This window comes from Anolis carolinensis, unplaced genomic scaffold, assembly GCF_035594765.1.
Source record: "Anolis carolinensis isolate JA03-04 unplaced genomic scaffold, rAnoCar3.1.pri scaffold_7, whole genome shotgun sequence".
Lineage (NCBI taxonomy): Eukaryota > Metazoa > Chordata > Lepidosauria > Squamata > Dactyloidae > Anolis > Anolis carolinensis.
The window spans coordinates 22,229,732-22,257,186 of record NW_026943818.1 but is presented as its reverse complement, the minus strand read 5'-3'; the positions used below and the strand labels follow the sequence as shown (position 1 = coordinate 22,257,186).

General features: G+C 37.1%; 1 protein-coding gene across 1 annotated transcript in view; it reads left to right on the top strand.

The window, feature by feature from the left end:
• The first annotated feature begins 511 nt into the window (after positions 1 to 511).
• gdpd1 (glycerophosphodiester phosphodiesterase domain containing 1) overlaps positions 512 to 27,455 on the top strand; it is a 46,961-nt gene continuing 20,017 nt past the window's right edge. The window contains exons 1-2 of the mRNA XM_062960369.1: positions 512 to 741; positions 26,974 to 27,016. Of these exons, the coding sequence (XP_062816439.1) occupies positions 606 to 741; positions 26,974 to 27,016 (179 nt within the window). The 5' untranslated portion in view covers positions 512 to 605. The remainder of the gene's footprint in view (positions 742 to 26,973; positions 27,017 to 27,455) is intronic.

Sequence of the window (27,455 nt, the reverse complement as noted above, 5' to 3'; positions counted from 1 at the left end):
ATTCCTTTCTATTCCACCTCACCAAACAAGGATTCACATAAGAAAATGGCCAGGCTTTCAGGCTACAAAGCTATTCACTGTTATTCCACCTACCTAACAAAGAATTCACATACGCCACAGCAACGCGTGGCCGGGCACAGCTAGTTTATATATATAGATACATTATATTATATTATTTAAAATGATCTAAAAATATTATATTATAAAACTGAGGGTGGGGCCAGGTAAAAGACCTTGGAAGGCCGCATCCGGCCCCCCGGGCCTTAGTTTGGGGACCCCTGTTCTAGACCAAGCCTTTTGCAATCAGGGATGCACTGTCATCTCCATCTCTCTTCATGAATGACTGAGAAGGGAGAAGGGAGGTTCTAGTTTGCTGACGCACTGTGACGTCACAGCAGCGTCGCCAAAGCCACGCCCCCTCTTTTTCCCCTCCTTGGTCTCCGCCCCTCCGTTTCCCCGCAGCCAATGAGGGGGCTCGGCGCCTGCGCAGTCCGAGAAGGGGCGGGGTTTGCGGGAAAGGGCTCCGGTTTCCCCCTCAGTCGCTCGGAGGCGCCCGGAGAGGCCACTTCGGAGGAGCGGCTGCCTCGGGGCCTCTTCTCCTCAGCATGTCGGCCGCCTTGTACCTCCTCTCCACGCTGGGAGGCTACCTGCTCACCTCGGCCGTGCTGCTCAAGTACCCGGCTCTGCTCCACCGGCCCAAGCGGCCCCGCTTCCGATGCCGGCACATCTCCCACCGCGGCGGTGAGGGCGCTTGTGGCTTGTTTCCTGGTTCTACTCACCGCTTTCTTTTCAGTTTTTTAGTTGCATTTGGGATTGGGTCCAGGCTGTCTGGCCATGTTCTCGTAGCACTCTCTCCTGACATTTCGCCTTCATTTACGGTTGGGAGGTAGGCAAGTTGAGGTGTATATATCTGTGGAATGATGTCCAGGCTTTGAAGCTGCAAGGCCATTCAATATTGCTCATTGCAATATTGACACTTGCCTCCAACAGACAAGGGTTCTTTCTCCCACCCACAGATATAGAAACCCCACTTGCCTCGTTTCCAACAGACCTCACCGCCTCTGAGGATGCCTGCCATAGATGTGGGCGAAATGTCAGGAGAGAATGCTTCTTCCAGCTATACAGCCCGGAAAACTCACAGTAACCCAGGGATTCCGGGGCTTTCGACAACGCAATACATAAAACATATCTAATATGACCTATATATAAATAATTTGTTATATATTAATATAATATACTAGCTATGCCCGGCCACGCGTTGCTGTGTTGTCTGGTGGTGTTGGTGAAAACTTGTTGAGGTTGTGGTGGTATTGAATGTCTGTTGTATGGTTGTCCTTATGTTTAGTATGCATTTGGTTGTTTGTGTCCTGTGAAAGTGGTGAGGGTAGAGGGGGCCTATGTTCCTGTGTAGTATTGTATAATATTTATACGTTGTCCATGTGTTGTGAATGCTTGGATTGTGTCCTGCTGCATAGTAGAAAGGGTTGGGCTGGATGGCCTTTAGGGGTCTCTCCAAACTCTTGTGCCTGTCCCCTGGGCTGAGTGCGTTGCTAGGAGACCAAGTGGGCAGAGCTTAGCCCTCTAACTGGCAGCAATTGGATAAAAATAATTATTCCTCTCTCTCTAATTAGGACTTTATTTTTCTTTTCTTTTTGTTGTATCAACCTAGAGCCATGGATGATGGGTTGTGTTGTCAAATTTCGAGGTTGAGGGGCCTGTAGTTTTGTTGTTTTGTCCGCTGCCCTGATGCCATCACTCTTTTATATATATAGATTAATGTAATATATGTTATATGTTACTATAATATCTGTATGTAGTATTATATATATAAAATAATAATTTATAACTCACAGCAACCCAGGGATTCCGGCCATGAAGGCTTTCAACAACACAATACATAAAACACTAGCTGTGCCCGGCCACGCGTTGCTGTGGCAAAGTGGTGGTGGTATTGGTTAAAAATTGTTGTGTAATTTTTATTTGACTTTATTTGCATTTTTTATTAATTTTATTGTAAATTATATTTTTATTTATTATATTTTATTATTTTCTTGAATTATTTTTAGTTATTTTCTGTTATTATAGTATTTTATTGTATTAATTTTTTAGTGTTTATTATTATTTTTTATTGGGTTGCTAGGAGACCAAGTAGGAGGAGCTTAGCCTTCTAACTGGCAGCAATTAGATAAAAGCAATTAATCCTCTCTCTCTAATTAGGACTTTATTTTTCTTTTCTTTTTGTTGTATCAACCTAGAGGCGTGGATGATGGGTTGTGTTGTCAAATTTCGAGGTTGGGGGGCCTGTAGTTTTGTTGTTTTGTGGGTCGCCTTGATGCCATCACTCTCTTATATATATAGATATCTAATATGACATATATATAAATAATTTGTTATTGTTAATGTTATATGTTAATATAATATATGTATGTAGTATTATATATATATATAATTTATAAATATGTAATATATTTGAATATACATATAATATTGATAATAATATTATAATGTAATACAATATTATACTAATAATAATACAATATAATAATATTACAGTAGAGTCTCACTTATCCAAGACTCGCTTATCCAAGGTTCTGGATTATCCAAGGCATTTTTGTAGTCAATGTTTTCAATATATCGTGATATTTTGGTGCTAAATTCTTGAATACAGTAATTACAACGTAACATTACTGTGTATCGAACTACTTTTTCTGTCAAATTTGTTATACAACATGATGTTTTGGTGCTTAATTTGTAAAATCATAACCTAATTTGATGTTTAATAGGCTTTTCCTTAATCCCTCCTTATTATCCAAGATATTCACTTATCCAAGCTTCTACCAGCCCGTTTAGCTTGGATAAGTGAGACTCTACTGTAATTATATATTATATATTAAATGTAATATTACTAATAATATTACCATATAATGATATAGTACAATATAGTCATTTAATGCTTATATTGTGCTATGCTAATATTATATTGTATGTTCATTTGATTTGTAAGCCGCTCTGAGTCCCCTCTGGGTTGGAAGAGCGGGATATAAATGTAGTAAATAATAAATAAATAAATATAATGTATATATACATTATATATATTATATATAATATAATATTATATAAAATTATACTAATTATATTGTTATTATGTATGATAATATAGAAAATCAAAATCATTGTTATAACTATATATAAGTATACTAAGTATTATATTAATATATTTAATTATTATATATTTAAGTATCTTATTTTAATAATAATAATTTGGAAAATTTGGGGTGAGGGTTTGTCTTATGTGTTTAAATCAAAGGGTGAGGATCATATATTTTGAATATTTGGGGTGAGGGTTTGTCTTATGTGTTTAAATCAAAGGGTGGGGATCATATATTTTAATATTAAGAATCAGAATTTTATTATTATGAATTTTATTATTTTAGTAATAATAATTTTGAATATTTGGGGTGAGGGTTTGTCTTATGTGTTTAAATCAAAGGGTGTAGATCATATATTTTGAATATTTGGGGTGAGGGTTTGTCTTATGTGTTTAAATCAAAGGGTGGGGATCATATATTTTAATATTAATAATCATAATTTTATTATTATGAATTTTATTATTTTAATAATAATAATTTTGAATATTTGGGGTGAGGGTTTGTCTTATGTATTTAAATCAAAGGGTAGGGATTATATATTTTGAATATTTGAGGTGAGGGTTTGTCTTATGTGTTTAAATCAAAGGGTGAGGATCATATATTTTGAATATTTGGGGTGAGGGTTTGTCTTATGTGTTTAAATCAAAGGGTGGTGATCATATATTTTAATAATCATCATCATAATTTTAATATTTTAATATAATTAAAATAATTTTATTATTTTAATAATAATAATTTGGAATATTTGGGGTGAGGGTTTGTCTTATGTGTTTAAATCAAAGGGTGGGGATTATATATTTTGAATATTTGGGGTGAGGGTTTGTCTTATGTGTTTAAATACTGGGGGAGTGTCTGTGTTTTGGTTCTGACACACTTGAGAAGGTTGCTTGAATCCGGGTGAAATGGTTGGATTGCTGGCACAAAAGCAACAGAGACAAGAAACAGAGTGATGGATTTGTGGGTTTTATATGTGTGGCTTGCCAGTCTATATTTGTGGGATCATGAGTGCAAACCATGATTCATCATGGTCTTTAATAGGCTTTATAAAGAGCGAGGAGTGTTTTTTATTATTATTATTATTATTATTATTATTATTATTATTATTTTGTAGAGAGAGGAAGGCAGACTTTCCTTGTTCTTGCAGGAAGGTTGGTTAATGAAAGCCATCTCTTACCTTCAAAACATGGGATGCACAAAGCAGATTCCAGTCCGTGCATTGAACGCAAATGTATGTGCCAGCCTTTGTAGTCGCCTCGGGCTCTTTTGTTGTGTTTACTGCAATGGGCTTTGCAAAGATGACCTCTCTACCTGCAAAAAAGGAAAAAGCTTTTAGTCCTATCCAGCGGGCATATGGGAAGACGATGATAGTGGGGATGGAGGAGCCCTTATTCTCGGTCTCATTCCTTCAAAAGCATGACCTTGAAATCTGTAAGAAAAAAACCCTCCCGCTCCCAAGGAAAGGGGAGGGGATTGCTGCCTTCCTCTTTAATTTGTGTCTCCTGAAGCGAAAGAAGCATTTGCGGTTTAAGATGGCAATATCTGTGGTATGAATCTGCCATACACATATGGGTTTTCACTTTTATTATGGATATAGATAGATATAGATATAGACTATGGATATAGATGTATACGTAGATATAGATATATAGATATAGATACACTACTGTCTGAAGCAGGGGTCCTCAAACTTTTTAAACGAGGCCGGTTCATGATCCTTCGGACCGTGGGAGGGCCGGACTATAGCTGGCTACTGAGCAATAATAATAATAATAATAATAATAATAATAATAATAATAATAATAATAATAATAATAATATCCTCAGCTGCTGTAAGAAAATCGCACAGACAGACTACAAACAGAGGCACAACTATGTGGCCCAAATGATTCATTGGAACTTATGCCTCAAGTACCACCTCCCAGCAGCAAAGAACTGGTGGGATCACAAACCTGCAAAAGTATTGGAAAATGAGCACGCAAAGATACTGTGGGACTTCCGAATCCAGACTGACAAAGTTCTGGAACACAACACACCAGACATCACAGTTGTGGAAAAGAACAAGGTTTGGATCATTGATGTCGCCATCCCAGGTGACAGTCGCATAGATGAAAAACAACAGGAAAAACTCAGCCGCTATCAGGACCTCAAGATTGAACTTCAAAGACTCTGGCAGAAACCAGTACAGGTGGTCCCGGTGGTGATGGGCACACTGGGTGCTGTGCCAAAAGATCTCAGCCGGCATTTGGAAACAATAGACATTGACAAAATCACCATCTGCCAACTGCAAAAGGCCACCCTACTGGGATCTGCACACATCATCCGAAAATACATCACACAGTCCTAGACACTTGGGAAGTGTTCGACTTGTGGTTTTGTGAAACGAAATCCAGCATATCTATCTTGTTTGCTGTGCCATACAACGTCGTTGTGTTGATAATAATAATAATAATAATAATAATAATAATAATAATAATAATAATAATTCCAGCATATCTATCTTGTTTGCTGTGTCATACAATAAAATAATAACAACAACAACAATAAAAAAGAGGGTTGGAAGAGACCCTTTGGGCCACTGAGTCCAATCCCCTTCTGCCTTTGTGCACCAAAAGCACAAGCAAAGCACACTTGACAGATGGCCACCCAGCCTCAATGTTAATAATAATAATAATAATAATAATAATAATAATAATAATAATAATAATAAAGAGGGTTGGAAGAGACCCTTTGGGCCATCGAGTCCAATCCCCTTCTGCCTTTGTGCATCAAAAGCACTAGCAAAGCACCCCTGACAGATGGCTACACAGCCTCAATGTTAATAATAATAATAATAATAATAATAATAATAATAATGTGATTTTGTGATACGAAATCCAGCATATCTATCTTGTTTGCTGTGTCATAAAATATAATAATAATAATAATAATAATAATAATAATAATAATAATAAGGGTTGTAAGAGAAGAAGAGACCCCTTGGGTCATTTAGTCTAACCCCCTTCTGCCCTTGTGCCATGGGGGCCGGATAAATGGCTTTGATGGGCCGCATCCGGCCCCCGGGCCTTAGTTTGGGGACCCCTGGTCTGAAGGATACATCTCTTTTGGACCTCCCTTCTTCCCCTCAATTGCAGGTATTGCTCCCTTTGTACACACACAGTGCTGCCAAAGTGGCTGCGGAAGAGTTCTTTCTTCCACCCTGGACCTTCCACAGATATATAAACTCACAACTTCTGAGAATGCCTGCCATAGATGTGGGTGAAATGTCAGGAGAGAATGCTTCTGGAACATGACCATACAGCCCGGAAAACTCACAGCCACCCAGTGATTTCAGCCATGAAAGCCTTCGACAACACATTGGAGCCTCCGGTGGCCTAGGGCAGGGGTCCTCAAACTTTTAAAGCAGAGGGCCGGTCCACAATCCTTCAGACTGTTGAGGGGCCGAATTATCATTTGGGGAAAAAACCCCAAACAAATTCCTATGCACACTGCACATATCTTATTTGCAGTGCAAAACAATGATAATAACAATGAAAGAACAATACAATATTTAAAAATGAAAAAAAAATTAACCAACATAAACCTATCAGGATTTCAATAGGAAGTTTGGGCCTGCTTCTGGCCAATGAGATAGTCAGGTTAATTAGGATTGTTGTTGTTGTCTGTCTTCAAGTCATTTCAGACTTTGGGCGAGCTTAAGTCCAAAATTATTTATTTATTCATTTACTACATTTATTTACTACATTTATATCCCACCCTAATCACCCCGAAGGGAACTCAGAGCAGCTGTATGTACATACAGTATATTATATTATTAGCATAACACAATATTAGCATTATATATTACTATATTGAACTATATCACTAAACTGTAATATATGTAATATATAACATATAATTAATATTATATAGTATTATTATTAGTATTATCTATATATATAAAAGAGTGATGGCATCAGGGCAGCGGACAAAACAACAAAACTACAGGCCCCCCAACCTCGAAATTTGACAACACAACCCATCATTCACGGCTCTAGGTTGATACAACAAAAAGAAAAGAAAAATAAAGTCCTAATTACAGGGAGAGGAATAATAGTTTTTATCCAATTGCTGCCAGTTAGAAGGCTAAGCTCCTCCAACTTGGTCTCCTAGCAACCCAATAAAATATAATAAAAAACACTAAAATTAATACAATAAAATACTATAATTACAGAAAATAACTAAAAATAATACAAGAAAATAATAAAATATAATAAATAAAAATATAACTTACAATAAATGTAATAAAAAATTGCAAATAGCGTCAAATAAAAATTACACAACAATTTTTAACCAGTACCACCACCACTTTGCCACAGCAACGCGTGGCCGGGCACAGCTAGTATTGTATAAAATGATAATGTTATTATCAATATCATATGTATATACAATATATTATATTATTAAAACGGATATAAAAATATTATATTATAAATGAGGGCGGGGGCCAGGTAAATGACCTCGGAGGGCCGCATCCGGCCCCCCGGCCTTAGTTTGGGGACCCCTGGCCTAAGGGATAAAAGCCTCGTGACTTGAAGGTTGGGTTGCTGACCTGAAAGCTGCCAGGTTCGAATCCCACCCGAGGGGAGCGTGGATGAGCTCCCTCTATCAGCTCCAGCTCCATGCAGGGACATGAGAGAAGCCTCCCACAAGGATGGTAAAAACATCAAAACATCCGGGCATCCCCTGGGCAACGTCCTTGCAGACGGCCAATTCTCTCACTCCAGAAGCAACTCCGGTTGCTCCTGACACACACAAAAAAACAACACATTAATCATCATAATAATTTTATTTTTTATAGCACTTTTAACTTCCTCCATGTTTACAAGTCCTACTTAGCGCACTTTTGCCCAGTTTGTTTTATGATTTCATTGCTGTATTTTAACCTGTGTTTTATTAATGATTGCGACTTTATTTTATGTCTTTTTAATTTACATTTGCGTGTTTTTATTCGGCACTTGATGTTATTGTATGTTCGTTCTGTATTTGTAAGCCGCCCCGAGTCCCCCCAGGGAGATGGAGGCAGGGTATAAAAATAAAATTATTATTTTATTATGACACAGCAAACAAGATAAATATGCTGGATATCGTATCACAAAATCACAAGTCGAACACTTCCCAAGTGTCTAGGACTGTATTATTATTATTATTATTATTATTATTATTATTATTATTATTATTATGACACAGCAAACAAGATAGATATGCTGGATTTCGTATCACAAAATCACAAGTCGAACACTTCCCAAGTGTCTAGGACTGTGTGATGTATTTCCGGATGATGCGCGCAGATCCCAGCAGGGTGGCCTTTTGCAGTTGGCAGATCGTAATTTTGTCAATGTCTGTTGTTTCCAAATGCTGGCTGAGATCTTTTGGCACAGCACCCAATGTGCCGATCACCACCGGGACCACCTGCACTGGTTTCTGCCAGAGTCTTTGAAGTTTAATCTTGAGGTCCTGATAGCGGCTGAGTTTTTCCTGTTGTTTTTTGTCAATGCGACTGTCACCTGGGATGGCAACATCAATGATCCAAACCTTTTTCTCTTCCACAACTGTGATGTCTGGTGTGTTGTGTTCCAGAACTTTGTCAGTCTGGATTCGGAAGTCCCACAGTATCTTTGCGTGCTCATTTTCCAATACTTTTGCAGGTTTGTGATCCCACCAGTTCTTTACTACTGGGAGGCGGTACTTGAGGCATAAGTTCCAATGAATCATTTGGGCCACAGAGTTGTGCCTCTGTTTGTAGTCTGTCTGTGCAATTTTCTTACAGCAGCTGAGGATATGATCCATGGTTTTGTCGGTTTCCTTGCACAGTCTGCATTTTGGGTCACCAGCTGATTTTTCGATCTTGGCCTTAATGGCCTTTGTTCTGATGGCTTGCTCCTGGGCTGCAAGGATCAGGCCTTCTGCCTCCTTCTTCAGGGTCCCATTCGTGAGCCAGAGCCAGGTCTTCTCCTTATCAGCTTTTCCTTCAATTTTGTCAAGGAACTTTCCATGCAATGTTTTGTTGTGCCAGCTCTCAGCTCTAGTTTGTAGTGCGGTTTTCTTGTACTGATTCTTTGTCTGCTGTGCTTTGAGGAGTTTCTGATTTTTGACTTCAATCAAAGCAGGTTATTATTATTATTATCAATCAAAGCACGTTATTTATTATTATTATTATTATTATTATTATTATTATTATTATTATTATTATTATTATCCCATCTCCATCTCCCCGAAGGGACTTGGGGTGGCTCACATGGGGACAAGCTCGATCAAACATGAGTTAAATACACAGCAATTTAAAGCATTAGCTTGTCTGTTTCCTAAATTTTTCTCCCATTTAGGGAGGGGCATCTTGTATCCCTTGCTTGCTTCCCTCTCGCCAACCATCTGCTCAGCCTGAGCTTTCAGAAGCAGGTTTGCAAATTCTCCGTGCTTCTCCTTGCCTGTTTTTTCACCTTCTCCGATCCTTGTTGTGTCCCCTTGATTTCCTTCCACCTCAACCATCTGTTTAGATTTAGCACACAATCTGTACGAAATGTGGTCAAATCTCTTTAAGCTAGAACAGAGGTCAGGACTAGGTTGGTGGTGAGCAGATTTATGAGCAATTCGTGGATGTAAAGTGCTTGCTATCCCACTCGCTCTTTTTAAAATAGTGCTTCACACTATGCACGTGTTTGTGTGTTCTCCTTTTGCTTCCTGATCCAAATTGAATATTGCTGTGCAGTTGCAAATCTCTCTGCTCATCCTTATAATTTTAAGGTCATCCTTTCCAGTTGCGATTTCCGACTTGTGACTGCCTTGAGACAACTCTATCCATTTCCGAGGCTGAGAGTTTGTGACTTGAAACTCTGCAAGGAATAGAGGAAGCAAAGGGGTGAAGTGTGTGGGCATGAAGTTTCCGCCTTAGGTGGAATTGCTCATCGTACCTCCTTTCCAAGTGAGTTTTAAAGTGTTCCTCTCAATCAGGGGTCCTCAAACTTTTTAAGTGGAGGGCCGGTTCATGGTCCCTCAGGCTGTTGAGGGGCCAAATTATCATTTGAAAAAAAATACGAACAAATTCCTATGCACACTGCACATGTCTTATTTGTAGTGCAAAAAAAAAAAAAAAAAAACAAATGCCAACAACTATTTATTTATTTGCTACATTTATACCCCACCCTCTCTCACCCCAAAGGGGACTCAGAGTGGCTTACAAGTTGTATGTACATACAATATATAATATTATTGGCATAGCACAATATTAGCATTATATATTACTACTAGCTGTGCCCAGCCATGCGTTGCTGTGGCGAAGTATGGTGGTATGGGAAATAAAGTATTGAGGAATTGGTGGTAGTTAAGGTAAAGGGTCCCCTGGGCTGAGTGGGTTGCTAGGTGATCAAGTGAACAGAGCTTAGCTTTCTAACTGGCAGCAATTGGATAAAAACAATTATTCCTCTCCCTCTAATTAGGAGTTTATTTATCTTTTCTTTTTGTTGTATCAACCTAGAGGCATGGATGAGGGGTTGTGCTGCCAAGTTTAGTGTTTCTGGGATGTGCTGGCAAGTTTCGAGGTTGTGGGGTGTTTACTTTTGTTGTTTTGTCCGCTGCCGTGATGCCATCACTCTTTTATATATATATATATTACTATATTGTCCTATACCACTATACCGTAATATTCTTTATTTATTTATTTATTTCTATCATTTCTATGCCGCCCTTCTCACCCGAAGGGACTCAGGGCGGCTCACAATCTGGCAAATTCAATGCAGTACAAAAATAAAACATAACAATTAAAACAATCAATTTAAAATAATCCAATAAATACATTTAAAACAGTACAATAAAAATACTTAATCCATTTGTCCACATAAACCTTGCACGTAAACCTTAATCCGGACCGAGTTAAAGCCATCATAATTCATTCATTAAACGCTTGTTCGCAAAGCCAGGTCTTCACCATTTATTATCATTTATTATAAATAATAAATAATATTATTTATTATTAAATAAATAATAATAAATTATTATTTATTTCCGATATTTCTACCCCGCCCTTCTCCCCGAGGGGACTCAGGGCGGCTTTTATAATAATAATAATATAATAATAATAATAATAATAATAATATTACATTTAATATATAATATATAATTAATATTATTATATCATATAATTATTGGTATTATATTGTATTACATTATAATATTAGCATCAATATTATATGTATACACAATATATTCCATTATTACCATAGCACAGTATTAGTAGATGAAAGAACAATACAATATTTAAAAATAAAAACAATTTTAACCGACATAAACCTATCATGATTTCACTGGGAGGTGTGGGTCTGCTTCTGGCCAATGAGATAGTCAAGTTAAGTAGGATTGTTGGTATTGTGTGCCGTCAAGTCATTTCAGACTTTGGGTGAGGCGAAGTCTAAAACTAAGAGCGGGGGCCAGGTCAATGACCGTGGAGGGGCCCCCGGGCCTTAGTTTGGGGACCCCTGCTCTCAATGGTACGTTGTACATTCCTTCTGTGCCTCTTATTAATTGCTCCGCTAGATCATTGTAAGCAATCAATGACATTTAAGAGACGATGGATTTCGCTTGAGTCACATTTCTAATCCATTAGGCATGTAAACAACCAAGAAGCTTTTAAATGAATAGATGGGGCCATGTAAGCAATCTCGGTTCAATCTCTACTGCAGTTCGTTGTGTTGTCGAAGGCTTTCATGGCCAGGATCACAGGGTTGTTGTATTTTTCCAGGCCATGTTCTAGAAGCACTCTCTCCTGACGTTTCGCCCACATCTATGGAAGGCATCCTCAGAGGTGTGAGGTATGAAGAAACTAAGCAAGGAAGGTTTATATATATCTGTGCAAAGTCCAGTGTGAGAGAAGAACTCTACTCCAGGTCACTTGTGAGCTCTTTAGCGCTGCCAACTTTGCACTCTGAACAGCTTTGGAGATAACAGATTGTGGTGCTGAACCTTCCTCAAAGGACATCTTAACCCGCACATCCCAAGGAGCTCATGTTTTATGATCTGGTGTCCAGACACTAGATGTGGCCAAGGCTGAGGTGTGTTATATATAATAATAATAATAATAAAACTTTATTTATACCCCGCCACCATCTCCCCAACGGGGACTCGGGGCGGCTAACATGGGGCCATGCCCAGAGCAATCTATATATATAAAAGAGTGATGGCATCAGGGCAGCGGACAAAACAACAAAACTACAGGCCCCCCAACCTCAAAATTTGACAACACAACCCGTCATTCACGGCTCTAGGTTGATACAACAAAAAGAAAAGAAAAATAAAGTCCTAATTAGAGAGGAATAATTGCTTTTATCCAATTGCTCTCTATACAAACATAAGATAGTCTATGTACAAAGAAAATGTGTCCAAATGACATATATTATTACAGTTCCCCGTACAAATTGAGCTTTGTACAGGGAACTGTAATAATATATGTCATTTGGACACATTTTCTTTGTACATAGACTATCTTATGTTTGTATAGATACTTTACAAGTATTCTGGGATTTTGTATAGTTTATCCAATTGCTGCCAGTTAGAAGGCTAAGCTCCGCCCACTTGGTCTCCTAGCAACTCACTCAGCTCAGGGTACAGGCAGAATTAGGCCTCACTTAGGCCTCTTCCACACTGCCTATAAAATACAGTTATCTGATTTATCTGATTATCTTGCGTCCCCACTGCCATATAATCCAGTTCAGTGTGAATTTTATACAGTTGTGTAGAAGGGGCGACATATAATCCAGTTCTAAGCAAATCATACAAAAATATAAATATAAAATATAAAAATTACAGTGGTATAATCACACAGAACAATATAATCTCCAAAATCAGGACAGTAAATAAAGAACCACACTCTGAAAACGGGAATTCCAGACAGGAAACAATCAGGGCCAGCTAACAGCTCCCAACAAAGGAGTCCCCAGGGAGGAAACAACCAGGCTTTGAAGCTGCAAGGCGATTCAATGCTAATCAAGGTGAGCAATTACAACATTCATACTTGCTTCCACAAATAAAAACCCACTTAGGACTATGCCACAGCAACGCGTGGCTGGGAACAGCTAGTCTATATATATAAAAGAGTGATGGCATCAGGGCAGCGGACAAAACAACAAAACTACAGGCCCCCCAACCTCAAAATTTGACAACACAACCCATCATCCACGGCTCTAGGTTGATACAACAAAAAGAAAAGAAAAATTAAGTCCTAATTAGAGGGAGAGGAATAATTGTTTTTATCCAGTTGCTGCCAGTTACAAGGCTAAGTTCCGCCCACTTGGTCTCCTAGCAACCTACTCAGCCCAGGGGACAGGCACAAGAGTTTGGAGAGACCCCTAAGGGCCATCCAACCCAACCCTTTCTACTATGCAGCAGGACACTATCCAAGCATTCACAACACATGGACAACGTATAAATACTATACAATACTACACAGGGACATAGACCCCCCCTTCTACCCTCACCACTTTCACAGTACACAAACAACCAAATGCATACTCAACATAAAGACAACCATACAACAGACATTCAATACCACCATTACCTCAACCATTTCTCACCAACACCACCAGACAACACAGCAACGTGTGGCCAGGCACAGCTAGTACAATATAATAAAATATAAAAACAGCATACCATAACACAATTAAAAGCAATACAATAAATGATAATATACATTACATCAAAAAAGCAAAGAAACAGTAAAACAAGGGCAGGCCGCATGAACACCAAGATAAAAACTCGGAGTGATAGGGACAGAGGAGTACTCCACTGTGGACATGAGCCTTGTTGTCAAACTTCTGTTTTTGTTCTTTGAGAAGATGCTTTAAGCAAGCAAGGGCTTGCCTTGGCAGGGAGGGGAGGTATATTACTGTATATACTCGAGTATAAGCCGACCCGAATATAAGCCGAGGCACCTAATTTTACCACAAAAAAACTGGGAAAACATTGACTCCAGTATAAGCCGAGGGTGGTAAATTTCAGAAATAAAAATAGATACTAATAAAATTACATTAATTGAGGCATCAGTAGGTTAAATGTTTTTGAATATTTACATAAAGCTCAAATTTAAGATAAGACTATCCATAGAATTCTAGAATAGTAGAGTTGGAAGAGACCTCATGGGCCATCCAGTCCAACCCCTGCCAAGAAGCAGGAAATCGCATTCAAAGCACCCCCGACAGATGGCCATCCAGCCTCTGTTTAAAAGCCTCCAAAGAAGGAGCCTCCACCACAGTCCGGGGGAGAGAGTTCCACTGCCAAACAGCCCTCACTGTTATATATAATAATCTATATATATAAAAGAGTGATGGCATCAGGGCAGCGGACAAAACAACAAAACTACAGGCCCCCCAACCTCGAAATTTGACAACACAACCCATCATTCACGGCTCTAGGTTGATACAACAAAAAGAAAAGAATAATAAAGTCCTAATTACAGGGAGAGGAATAATAGTTTTTATCCAATTGCTGCCAGTTTGAAGGCTAAGCTCCGCCCACTGGGTCTCCTAGCAACCTACTCAGTCCAGGGGACAGGCACAGTTAGGCCTCACTTAGGCCTCTTCCACAGATTATCAGATTTTAACTGGATTATATGGCAGTGTAGACTCCAGGCCCTTCCACACATCTATATAACCCATTTAGAATCTTATATTATCTGCTTTGAACTGGATTATCTTGACTCCACACTGCCATATAATCCACTTCAGTGTGCATACTAAACATAAAGACAACCATACAACAGACATTCAATACCACCACTACCTCAACAATTTCTCACCAACACCACCAGACAACGCCACAGCAACGTGTGGCTGGGCACAGCTAGTATTACAATATATTGATACTGTACAATATAGTAATTTATTACCAGTATTGTACTATGCTAATATAATATTGTATGTAAATTTAATTTGTAAGCCGCTCTGAGTCCCCTTCGGGGTGAGAAGGGCGGCATATAAATGTAGCAAATAAATAAATAAATAAACTCTGATCAAATCATTATTCTCATCTTCTTCAATGTAAATGTGCTTATGTATCCTTTTAATAATAATAGAGTAAAATAATACATATAATAATAAGATCAGGGTGAAATAATAAATGTATTAATAATAATAATAAAAATAGAGTAAAATAAATGTAATAGTAGCAACAATAATAGAGAAAACTAATAAATGTAATAATACCAATAATAATAGAGAAAAATAATAAATGTACCATATATTCTCGAGTATAAGCTGACCCAAATATAAGCCAACCAGGACCTTCACCCCGAGTATTTATTTATTTACTACATTTATATCCCGCTCTTCTCACCCTGAAGGGAACTCGGAGCGGCTTACAAATCAAATGAACATAGAATATATTATTAGCATAGCACAATATAAGCATTAAATTACTATATTGTACTATATCATTATATGGTAATATTATTAGTAATATAATATTATAAGTACAGTAGAGTCTCACTTATCCAACGTTCTGGATTATCCAACGCATTTTTGTAGTCAATGTTTTCAATATATCGTGATATTTTGGTGCTAAATTCGTAAATACAGTAGTTACTACATAGCATTAATGTCTAATGAACTACTTTTTCTGTCAAATTTGTTGTATAACATGATGTTTTGGTTCTTAATTTGTAAAATCATAACCTATTCTGATGTTTATTAGGCTTTTTCTTAATCTCTCCTTATTATCCAACATATTTGCTTATCCAACGTTCTGCCGGCCCGTTTATGTTGGATAAGTGAGACTCTACTGTATAAGCCAACCAGGACCCTCACCCGAGTATTTATTTATTTATTTACTACATTTATATCCCGCTCTTCTCACCCCGAAGGGGACTCAGCAGCTTACAAATCAAATGAACATACAATATATTATTAGCATAGCACAGTGTAAGCATTAAATTATTATATTGTACTATATCATTATATGGTAATATTATTAGTAATATGATATAAGTATAAGCCAAGGGGGGCTTTTTCAGTCTTAAAAAAAGGGCCGAAAAACTAGGCTTATACTTGAGTATATATATGTAAAAGGGTAATGAAATTTCGGCCTAGGACAAAACAACAAAACGACACATCCCAGAAACACTAAACTTGGCAGCACAACCCCTCATCCATGCCTCTACGTTCATACAACAAAAAGAAAAGAAAAATAAAGTCCTAATTAGAGGGAGAGGAATAATTGTTTTTATGCAATTGCTGCCAGTTAGAAGGCTAATCTCCGCCCACTTGGTCTCCTAGCAACCCACTCAGCCCAGGGGACAGGCAGAGTTAGGCCTCACTTAGGCCTCTTCCACACTGCCTATAAAATACAGATTATCTGATTTGAACTGGATTATATGGCAGTGTAAACTCAAGGCCCTTCCACACAGCTGTATAACCCATTTATAATGGACTTAATGTCAGGAGAAAACCTTTGCCCTTTACCTTAACTACCACCAATTCCTCAATACTTTATTTCCCATACTACCATACTTCGCCACAGCAACGCGTGGCCAGGCACAGCTAGTACAGTATATATTCTTATAAAATCCTAAGAACATAGAAAGCTGACTTGTCCTCTGAGTGTTTCTATGCATGCTGCCTTCAAGACACCTATTGACTTATGGTGCTCCCATCAATTTCATAAGGTTTTCTTAGCCAAAGAATTTTTTTATCATGTCAGAAGCGACTTGAGAACATACTGCGTCACTTCTGGTGTGAGAGAATTGGCCCTCTACAGAGACGTTGCCCAGGAGACACCCGGATGTGTTACCATCCTTCTGGGAGGCTTCTCTCATGTCCCCACAAGCTAGAGCTGACAGATGGGAGCTCACTCCGTGTCACTAATTTGAACCGGCAACCTTCAGGTCAGCAAATCAGCTGGCACAAAGGTTTAGCAGATATGGTTTTGTAGGTTCCTTCCTCTGAAATATAGCCTACAGTATTTGGTATTCATTGGTGGTTTCCCATCCAACTGCTAACCACATCTGACCCTGGTTAGCTTCCAACATCAGATGTGATCTGAGACCTTTAGTCTACCTTGAAATGAGCCTAGGCCATTTCCCACTTCTCCAGTGTCAGTCTCTTAAATATTAACTCAATCTAAGGGAGTTAAGACTATTTCAGTGTTAATGTGGGATTTGTGTATTAGTAGTGTTTAAATGAAATTTGTGTCTAGCATGTATTGCATCATCCAGGTAATGCTATAGTGTGTAAAGAGTTAATTGTTAAGAAGCTGTATTGACCTTGGATATGTGGCTGGAGCCAGATAGGAGTGTCCAGACTACAAGTGTGTTTGTATATAGCTGATTGCATCAGATGAGATCTGTTCTGCCTGCTGAGAAGATTTGTGCTGTTTGTCTAGATCAGGGGTCCTCAAACTTTTTAAGCCGAGGGCCGGTCCACAATCCTTCAGACTGTTGAGGGGCCGGATTATCATTTGAAAAAAATATAAACAAATTCCGATGCACACTGCATATGTCTTATTTGTAGTGCAAAAACAACAACAAGAACAATGAAAGAACAATACAATATTTAAAAATAAAAACAATTTTAACCAACATACATTTATCAGGATTTCAATGGGAAGTGTGGTCCTGCTTCTGGCCAATGAGATAGTCAAGTTAATTAGGGTTGTTGTTGTTGTTGTTGTTGTTGTTGTTGTGTGCCTTCAAGTCATTTCAGACTTTGGGTGAGCCTAAGTCTAAAATTTATTTACTTATTTATTATTTACTGCATTTATTTACTACATTTGTATCACACCCTTCTCACCCCAAAGGGGACTCAGAGTGGCTTACAAATTATATGTACATACAATATATTATATTATTAGCATAGCACAATATTAGCATTATATATTACTATATTGAACTATACCACTATACTGTAATATTATTAGTAATATTATATGTAATATAGAATATATAATTAATATTATTATATGGTATTATTATTAGTGTTATATTGTATTACATTATAATATTACTAGCTGTGCCCGGCCACGCGTTGCTGTGGCAAAGTGGTGGTGGTATCGGTTGAAACTTGTTGTGGAATTTTTATTTGACGTTATTTGTATTTTTTTAAATTAATTTTATTGTCACTTATCTTTTTTATTTATTATATTTTATTATTTTGTTGTATTATTTTTAGTCATTTTGTTATAGTATTTTATTGTATTAATTATTTTAGTGTTTTTCATAATTTTTTATTGTATTATTTGTATTTATTTTTTTATCATTATTTTATTAACACTGGGCTGAGTGGGTTGCTAGGAGACCAAGTGGGCGGAGCTTAGCCTTCTAACTGGCAGCAATTGGATAAAAACAATTATTCCTCTCCCTCTAATTAGGAATTTATTTTTATTTTCTTTTTGTTGTATCAACCTAGAGGCATGGATGAGGGGTTGTGATGTCAATTTTCGAGGTTGTGGGGTGTTTACTTTTGTTGTTTTGTCCGCTGCCGTGATGCCATCACTCTTTTATATATATAGATTATCATTATTGTATGTATATACAATATATTATATTATAAAACTGAGGGCGGGGGGCAGGTAAATGACCTCGGAGGGCCGCATCCGGCCCCCGGGCCTTAGTTTGGGGACCCCTGGTCTAGATCGAAAGTCTTATTTATGTCCATTGTCTGCAAGTCTGTTTGTCTTGTCAAGTAAATCTTTGTACATACTTTTTACTTCGTCTCTGACGTCCTTTCGTTCTGCGCTCAACTGACTTCATACATCTGCTGCTACGCTGACATTCAGCACCATCACAATTTTAGGTACCGCAATAGGCATATTCTTGCCACCCTTCTTGCTCTATTCCTGATCATCTGTCTGTATTCCTGCATTGTATTGACTCGAACAGAAACGGATCAAGTATTCAGGGCTGGAAAGCGAAGACCAGACCAGTGATCTGAAATTTCAGGTGAACCAACACCTGATCTTCTTACCTCGACCTCTGTAATTCAACTCTGAAGAAATGTGACCTAGATAGGGAACTGTCTCTCTTCTGACAAGCCTGCATTGTCTGAGAAGTAGGTGTTAGAGCAAAGGAAACTGTTCCAGATAAGAGGCAATAGAAATGAGATTACAACTGTGTACCTTTAAATGGACAGAAGTGTTTCTCAAGTCGCCCTGCCAAGTTTTGAATGGGAATCCGACCTATAATATTTCCCTAGGGCTGCCTGACCCAGAAGCTCAAATGTAGTGTTAAAAAGGTTGAGCCGGATGATCATACATTCAGAGGCTTCAGTGAATTTATTCAGCTGTTGAGTTAATTTTTTTCTTAAGTGGAAATTGCAACCTGGCAAGGAATGGAGCATGACTATTTTACAGGCAGTGGTGATAGAATTATAGATACCATACCAGTATATGTGCATGGTGGATATAGATACCGTATATACTCGAGTATAAGCCGACTTGAATATAAGCCGAGGCACGAAATTTTACCACAAAAAACTGGGAAAACATTGAAAAAGCGAGGGTGGTAAATTTCAGAAATAAAAATAGATACCAATAAAATTACATTAATTGAGGCATCAGTAGGTTAAATGTTTTTGAATACTTACATAAAGCTCAAATTTAAGATAAGACTATCCAACTCCGATCAAATCATTATTCTCATCTTCTTCAATGTAAATGTGCTTATGTATCCTTTTAATAATAATAGAGTAAATAATACATGTAATAATAATAATAATAATAATGATAGAGTAAAATAATACATGTAATAATAAATAGAGTAAAATAATAAATGCAATAATAATAATATCAGAATGAAATAATAATAATAATACTTTATTTATATACAGTAGAGTCTCACTTATCCTACACTCGCTTATCCAACGTTCTGGATTATCCAACGCATTTTTGTAGTCAATGTTTTCAATACATTGTGATATTTTGGGGCTAAATTAGTAAATACAGTAGTTACTACATAGCATTACTGCGTATTGAACTACTTTTTGTGTCAAATTTGTTGTATAACATGATGTTTTGATGCTTAATTTGTAAAATCATAACCTATTTTGATGTTTAATAGGCTTTTTCTTAATCTCTCCTTACTATCCAACATATTTGCTTATCCAACGTTCTGCTGGCCCGTTTATGTTGGATAAGTGAGACTCTACTGTAGTAATAATAATAATAATAATAATAATAATAATAATAATAATAGAGTAAAATAATACATGTAATAATAGAGTAAAATAATAAATGCAATAATAATAATACTAAGATCAGAATGAAATAATAATAATAATAATACTTTATTTATATACAGTAGAGTCTCACTTATCCAACACTTGCTTATCCACCGTTCTGGATTATCCAACGCATTTTTGTAGTCAATGTTTTCAATACATCGTGATATTTTGGTGCTAAATTCATAATACAGTAATTACTACATAGCATTACTGCGTATTGAACTACTTTTTCTGCCAAATTTGTTGTATAACCTGATGCTTTGGTGCTTAATTTGTAAAATCATAACTTCATTTGATGTTTAATAGGCTTTTCCTTAATGCCTCCTTATTATGCAACATATTCACTTATCCAACATTCTGCCGGCCTGTTTATGTTGGATAAGTGAGACTCTATTGTACTTACATAAAGCTCAAATTTAAGATAAGACTGTCCAACTTTGATCAAATCATTATTCTCATCTTCTTCAATGTAAATGTGCTTATGTATCCTTTTAATAATAATAGAGTAAAATAATACATGTAATAATAATAATCTATATATATAAGAGAGTGATGGCATCGCGGCGACCCACAAAACAACAAAACTACAGGCCCCCCAACCTCGAAATTTGACAACACAACCAATCATCCACGCCTCTAGGTTGATACAACAAAAATAAAATAAAAATAAAATCCTAATTAGAGAGAGAGGAATAATTGCTTTTATCCAATTGCTGCCAGTTAGAAGGCTAAGCTCCTCCAACTTGGTCTCCTAACAACCCAATAAAAATAATAAAAAAACACTAAAAATTAATACAATAAAATACTATAATAACAGAAAATAACTAAAAATAATACAAGAAAATAATAAAATATAATAAATAAAAATATAACTTACAATAAAATTAATAAAAAATTGCAAATATCGTCAAATAAAAATTACACAATAATTTTTAACCAATACCACCACCACTTTGCCACAGCAACGCGTGGCCGGGCACAGCTAGTAATAAATAAAGGAAAATAATACATGTAATAATAAAGAGTAAAATAATACATGCAATAATAATAAGATCAGAATGAAATAATAAATGTAATTAATAATAATAGAGTAAAATAAATGTAATAGTAGCAACAATAATAGAGAAAAGTAATAAATGTAATAATGCAATAATAATAGAGAAAAATAATTAAAGTACCATATATTCTTGAGTATAAGCTGACCCAAATATAAGCCAACCAGGACCCTCACCCGAGTATAAGCCGAGGGGGGCTTTTTCAGTCTTAAAAAAAGGGCTGAAAAACTAGGCTTATATTCGAGTGTATACAGTATATATTTTATGCTGTACACCCTCAATAAGTTTATTTAATGTAGTAATTAGATTAATAACGACCCGAATGGTGTAGCTATGTTAATCTTTTGAAGCAGAACCATGAATCGTGTGGCACCTCGCGGATTTAGCAGATTAATTGTGGCATGAGCTTTAGTGAAGTAGAACCAATTTTATCAGGTGCCTTTCAGTTGTATTATTCAGTACAGACCTTGCTTGATTTTGAGCCGAATACACTCTCAAAATGACTTAAAGTATTTATGTGTATATTCACATGAATGAGCTTGATGACTTTAAGCAGCCTTAGGTAGCGTGGTGGCCAGAGAACCCACTGCAGAAGTGAAAGTTATGGTGGAAAATAATAAATATCAATAATGGTGAAAGTACAAGTAATAATAATAATTATTATTTTATTATTAATAATGGTGAAAGTACTAGTACAGAAAGTTTTTGGTAGCCTACATTGTAATTTAATTTTTTAGAGTACTATCAGTTGTCTGGTCAAAGCAATAACAGCCATGCTGAATCGGGAGGGACAAATATTGAAGTTTACAAAGGTTACAGGAGGAGAAAAACATTTGAAGCGAACCCCTAAAACCAGCCAGTGAAGGTAAGCATGTTGAATGCCCATGCAGTGCTGGCTATTGAGGAAGGAAATTGAAATTGAAATGTAATGGCTCAAAAAGAAATAGAGAGAGAATACTGAAACTCATCTCGTCTGGATAGTAGTTTCCTGATTCAAAGTAAGAAGCTATTTTTGAGCCTGAGAAACAGACATGAGAGCTACTCTTACATTTCAATGAAAAATATAAAGATTTTTATGTTGCAAAATTGGGTTGCTGTGAGTTTTTTGGGCTGTCTGGCCATGGTCCAGAAGCATTTTCTCCTGACGTTTTGCCCACATCAATGGCAGACATCGTCAGATGTTGTAAGGTCTGTTGGAAACTAGGCAAGTTGGGTTTATGTATCTGTGGAATAATGTCCAAGGTGGGAGAAAGAACTCTTGTCTGTCTGAGGCAAGTGTAAATCTTGCAATTGGACACCTTGATTAGCACTGAATAGCCTTGTAGCTTCAAAGGCTGTCTGCTTCCTGCCTGGGGGAATCTTTTGTTGGGAGGTGTTAGTTGGCTCTGATTGTTTCATGTCTGTTTTCTGAATGTTGTTCTTTATTTAGTGTCCTGATTTTTTCATATACTGGGAGCCAGATTTGGTTCATTTTCATGGTTTCCTCCTTTCTGTTGAAATTGTCCACATGCTTATGGATTTCAATGGCTTCTCTGGTCCAGCATGTCTGTGTCCTCAAATAATATGCTGTTTCCAGGTTGTTTCATCAGGTGCTCTACTATTTTATTTATTTATTTATTTACAACATTTATATCCCGCCCTTCTCACCCGAGGGGACTCAGGGCGGCTTACAAAAATTGGCAAAATTTAATGCCCAAAATACAATCATAAAAACAAAACAATAACAGATCTATTAATAACATTGTTAAAACACATTATAAAACCTTAAAAACGTGTATATATATATATATATATATATATATATATATATATAATTTATTATACAGTAGAGTCTCACTTATCCAACACTCGCTTATCCAACGTTCTGGATTATCCAACGCATTTTTGTAGTCAATGTTTTCAATACATTATGATATTTTGGTGCTAAATTCATAAATACAATAATTCCTACATAGCATTACTGCATATTGAACTACTTTTTCTGCCAAATTTGTTGTATAACCTGATGCTTTGGTGCTTAATTTGTAAAATCATAACTTCATTTGATGTTTAATAGGCTTTTCCTTAATGCCTCCTTATTATCCAACATATTCGCTTATCCAACATTCTGCCGGCCCGTTTATGTTGGATAAGTGAGACTCTACTGTATATATAAAAACGTATATATAATTAATTAATTGATTACTATGACTGACTTCTCTGGTTGACTTAGTCTGCAGTGCCTTTCATGTTCCTTGATTCGTGTTTGCAAAACATTTTGTTCTGCTACCTAATCTGTTTTGCCTTGGACAGCTGGTTGAAACATTGTTATCTGCAGTATAAGCAAAATACTGAACGTAAATATTATAGTACCGTTACTTTTCTTCACGTTTGCATGGGATGTGTATTACGTGCCTCCTTCACTCACTTTAAAATAAATTTGACTACAGTAATTGGCAGGAATCAGTGACTTGGCACAAAGTATTTCCTTAAGACAAAAGAGCTTTTTGTTGGGAGTAGATTAGTTGTTCTATAGCAGGACTTAAGTCTGGTGTTGCACTGAATTCTTCTTAGATGTGTAGCCAGTTTCAATCGTTACCAGCTTAGTGAGCCAGAAAGGAAAAGGTATAGAGAAATGTTAGATGTTCCAGCTTGTTTCTTATACATCAATGATGGGCAACCTTTTGCACTTGGTGTGTCAAAATTCACAAAATAAAAACCTAGCATGATTTGGGTGGTGTGTCACTTTGAGAAAAAAACAACAATAATTTCGCAATATGTATGGTTTAAATAACAAAAATATATAATTGTAAATATATAACTGTATTTAATAAATCAAAAACTATTTACTACCATTATTTCTATGTACAACAATCTATGGTACCTCTTGCAGTTTCCATGCTGATTTCTCTCTATTCTAGTTTCAATGTAGTCATGAATAATAAATAATATAATAATATAATAGGTTTTTTTTTTCGTGTCAGGAGCAACCGGAGTTGCTTCTGGAGTGAGAGAATTGGCCGTCTGCAAGGACGTTGCCCAGGGGACGCCCGGATGTTTTGATGTTTTTACCATCCTTGTGGGAGGCTTCTCTCATGTCTCCGCATGGAGCTGGAGCTGATAGAGGGAGCTCATCCACACTCTCCCCAGGTGGGATTCGAACCTGGCAGCTTTCAGGTCAGCAATCCAACCTTCAAGTCACTTAGTCCACTACGCCATCTGGGGGCTCCTAATATAATAGTAATAATATGATAATATAATACAATAACAATAGAATAATAGAATTATATATATATATATATATATATATATATATATATATATATACACACACACACACACACACACACACACACACACACACACACACACACACACACTGTGTCCGGCCACGCATTGCTGTGGCTTTTTTTAGTGGTGTTGGTCAATCTACATTAGGTTTTATTTTTGTTGTGACCGTCAACAAAAATTATACAGTATTATTTTTTCATTTATTATATTAAAGAAATATGATAGGATATTACGCTATAATATATAATAGTATACGACTATTTCACAATATTAGTATATATATATATATATATATATTGTATTGTTATTAGTATTATATTGTAGTGTATTATAATATTATTAGCAGTATTATATGTATATACAATGTATTATATTATTATATATATTAATATATTGCAAATTGGTCCCAGAGTATGGAATGGCCTTGCAGTTTCAAAGCCAGGGTGGTTCTGTGTGTTAGAGGGGGGGGGGGAATGCTTTGTTGGGAGGTGCTAGGTGGTCCGGATTGTTTCCTGGATGGAATTCCAGTGTTTTCAGAGTGTTGCTCTTTATTTACTGTCCTGAGATGAGAGAGTGATGAGTACGGAATGGCCTTGTACCTTCAAAGCCTGGCTGCTTCTGTGCCTGGAGGGGGGAATCATTTGGTGGGAGGTGTTAGCTGGGTGTGATTGTTTCCTGGATGGAATTTGTGTGTTTTCAGAGTGTTGTTGTTTATTTACTGTGCTGAGATGAGAGAGTGATGAGTACGGAATGGCCTTGTAGGTTCAAAGCATGGGTGGTTTCCTGTGTGAAGGGGGGAATCGTTTGGTGGGAGGTGTTAGATGGCCCTGATTGTTTCCTGGATGGAATAGCTGTGTTTTTAGAGTGTTGATCTTTATTTACTGTCCTGAGATGATATTGTTGTGTATTATTGTACCACAGTAATTATTTCATATTACAGTAGAATCTCACTTATCCAACATTCGTTTATGCAATGTTCTGGATTATGCAATGGAGTCTGCCTTTTAATAGTCAATGTTAGTCAAAACAAGTCATAAAAAATCACATACAAGGACAAAAGATAAAAAGATATTATTATAGAATAATAATAGAATGTAATGTGCATAATTCCCATGGAGTAAACAACAAAACCACTGGACCAAATCACACCAAATTTGGCCACAAAATAGTCATCCAATCAATCTGCATGCGGTAGTGTGTCAGCAAAAATGGCTAGGCGTGTCAGTGCTGACACGTGTGTCATAGGTTGGCCATCACTGTTATACATGTACCTGTTTCATGTTTTTTTCCCATTATGCACCATGCCCTGAATAGTTGCAAGTAACAGGTGTGTAGCCCTTCTCATGGAAAGTTAGATGAATCACATAAGTCCAGTGGGTGAATTTAGAATTCATTTGCTTGGTTCTTTTGTAGTTCGGAGTAGTTCTGAATGGGTTTACCGTGTTTCCCCGAAAATAAGACAGTGTCTTATATTATTTTTTGCTCCCAAAGATGTGCTAGGTCTTATTTTCAGGGGATGTCTTATTTTTCAAAAAATGAACATTTATTATATACTGTACAGTAGTTGTCATCACAAACCAACATAACCAAACCAGACAAACTGTGACTTCTGCCAAGAATTTCTTGTTAAGGTAAAGGTAAAGGTTTCCCCTGACGTTAAGTCCAGTCATGTCTGACTCTGGTGGTTGGTGCTCATCTCCATTTCTAAGCCAAAGAGCCAGCGTTGTCCGTAGACACCTGCAAAGTCATTTGGCCGGCATGACTGCATGAAGAGCCGTTACCTTCCCGCCGGAGCGGCACCTATTGATCTACTCACATTGGCATGTTTTCGAACTGCTAGGTTGGCAGAAGCTGGAGCTAACAGCGGGCGCTCACTCCGCTCCCGGGATTTGAACCTGGGACCTTTTGGTCTGCAAGTTCAGCAGCTTCAGTGCTTTAACACACTTCGCCATCGGGGCTCCTGAATTTCTTGTTACTACCATTATTTCCATGTACAACTGGTATGTACATTTACCGATCCTGCATGCTCTGGTGTTTTGTTTGGCGGGCGCCGGGCATGCTTGCAAACAAAAACTTTGCTAGGTCTTATTTTCTGGGGATGTCTTATTTTAGTGGAAACAGGGTATTAGTGAACAGCCTTGGAAGTCTGGAAATCAGGGGACAGAGATCTCTTACTGAAACATCATCTTTAACAATGTAAAAATGTAAACATATAAAGCAAATTAGTTGCAACTTATTTTAAAACTCCCTTTTCTTCCTGTTTTCCAGGTGCTGGAGAAAATCTGGAGAACACTATGGCAGCCTTTCGCCAGTAAGTATCCAAAGACCGAGTCTTTCCCAGGCTTCGCTGCAGTGGGGTTTGGTCATGGATTAAAAGGGTTAATTAAAGATTGAAGTGACACCTGATCTGCCCTGATTAAGTCGAGCTTCTAATCCGAGCTTCTCCCAGGAAGACCCATGCTCAGGGTAGGTGACAAGCTTGTCATCGACCCAAGTTCTGAAGATGTGGGACACGTACTCCACACATCCTCAGAGAGATCTGAGATGAAAAGCAAGGGTGTGATTCCTTCTATATATATAAAAGGGTAATGAAATTTCGGCCTAGGACAAAACAACAAAACTACACATCCCAGAAACACTAAACTTGGCAGCACAACCCCTCATCCGTGCCTCTATGTTCATACAACAAAAAGAAAAGAAAAATAAAGTCCTAATTAGAGGGAGAGGAAGAATTGTTTTTATCCAATTGC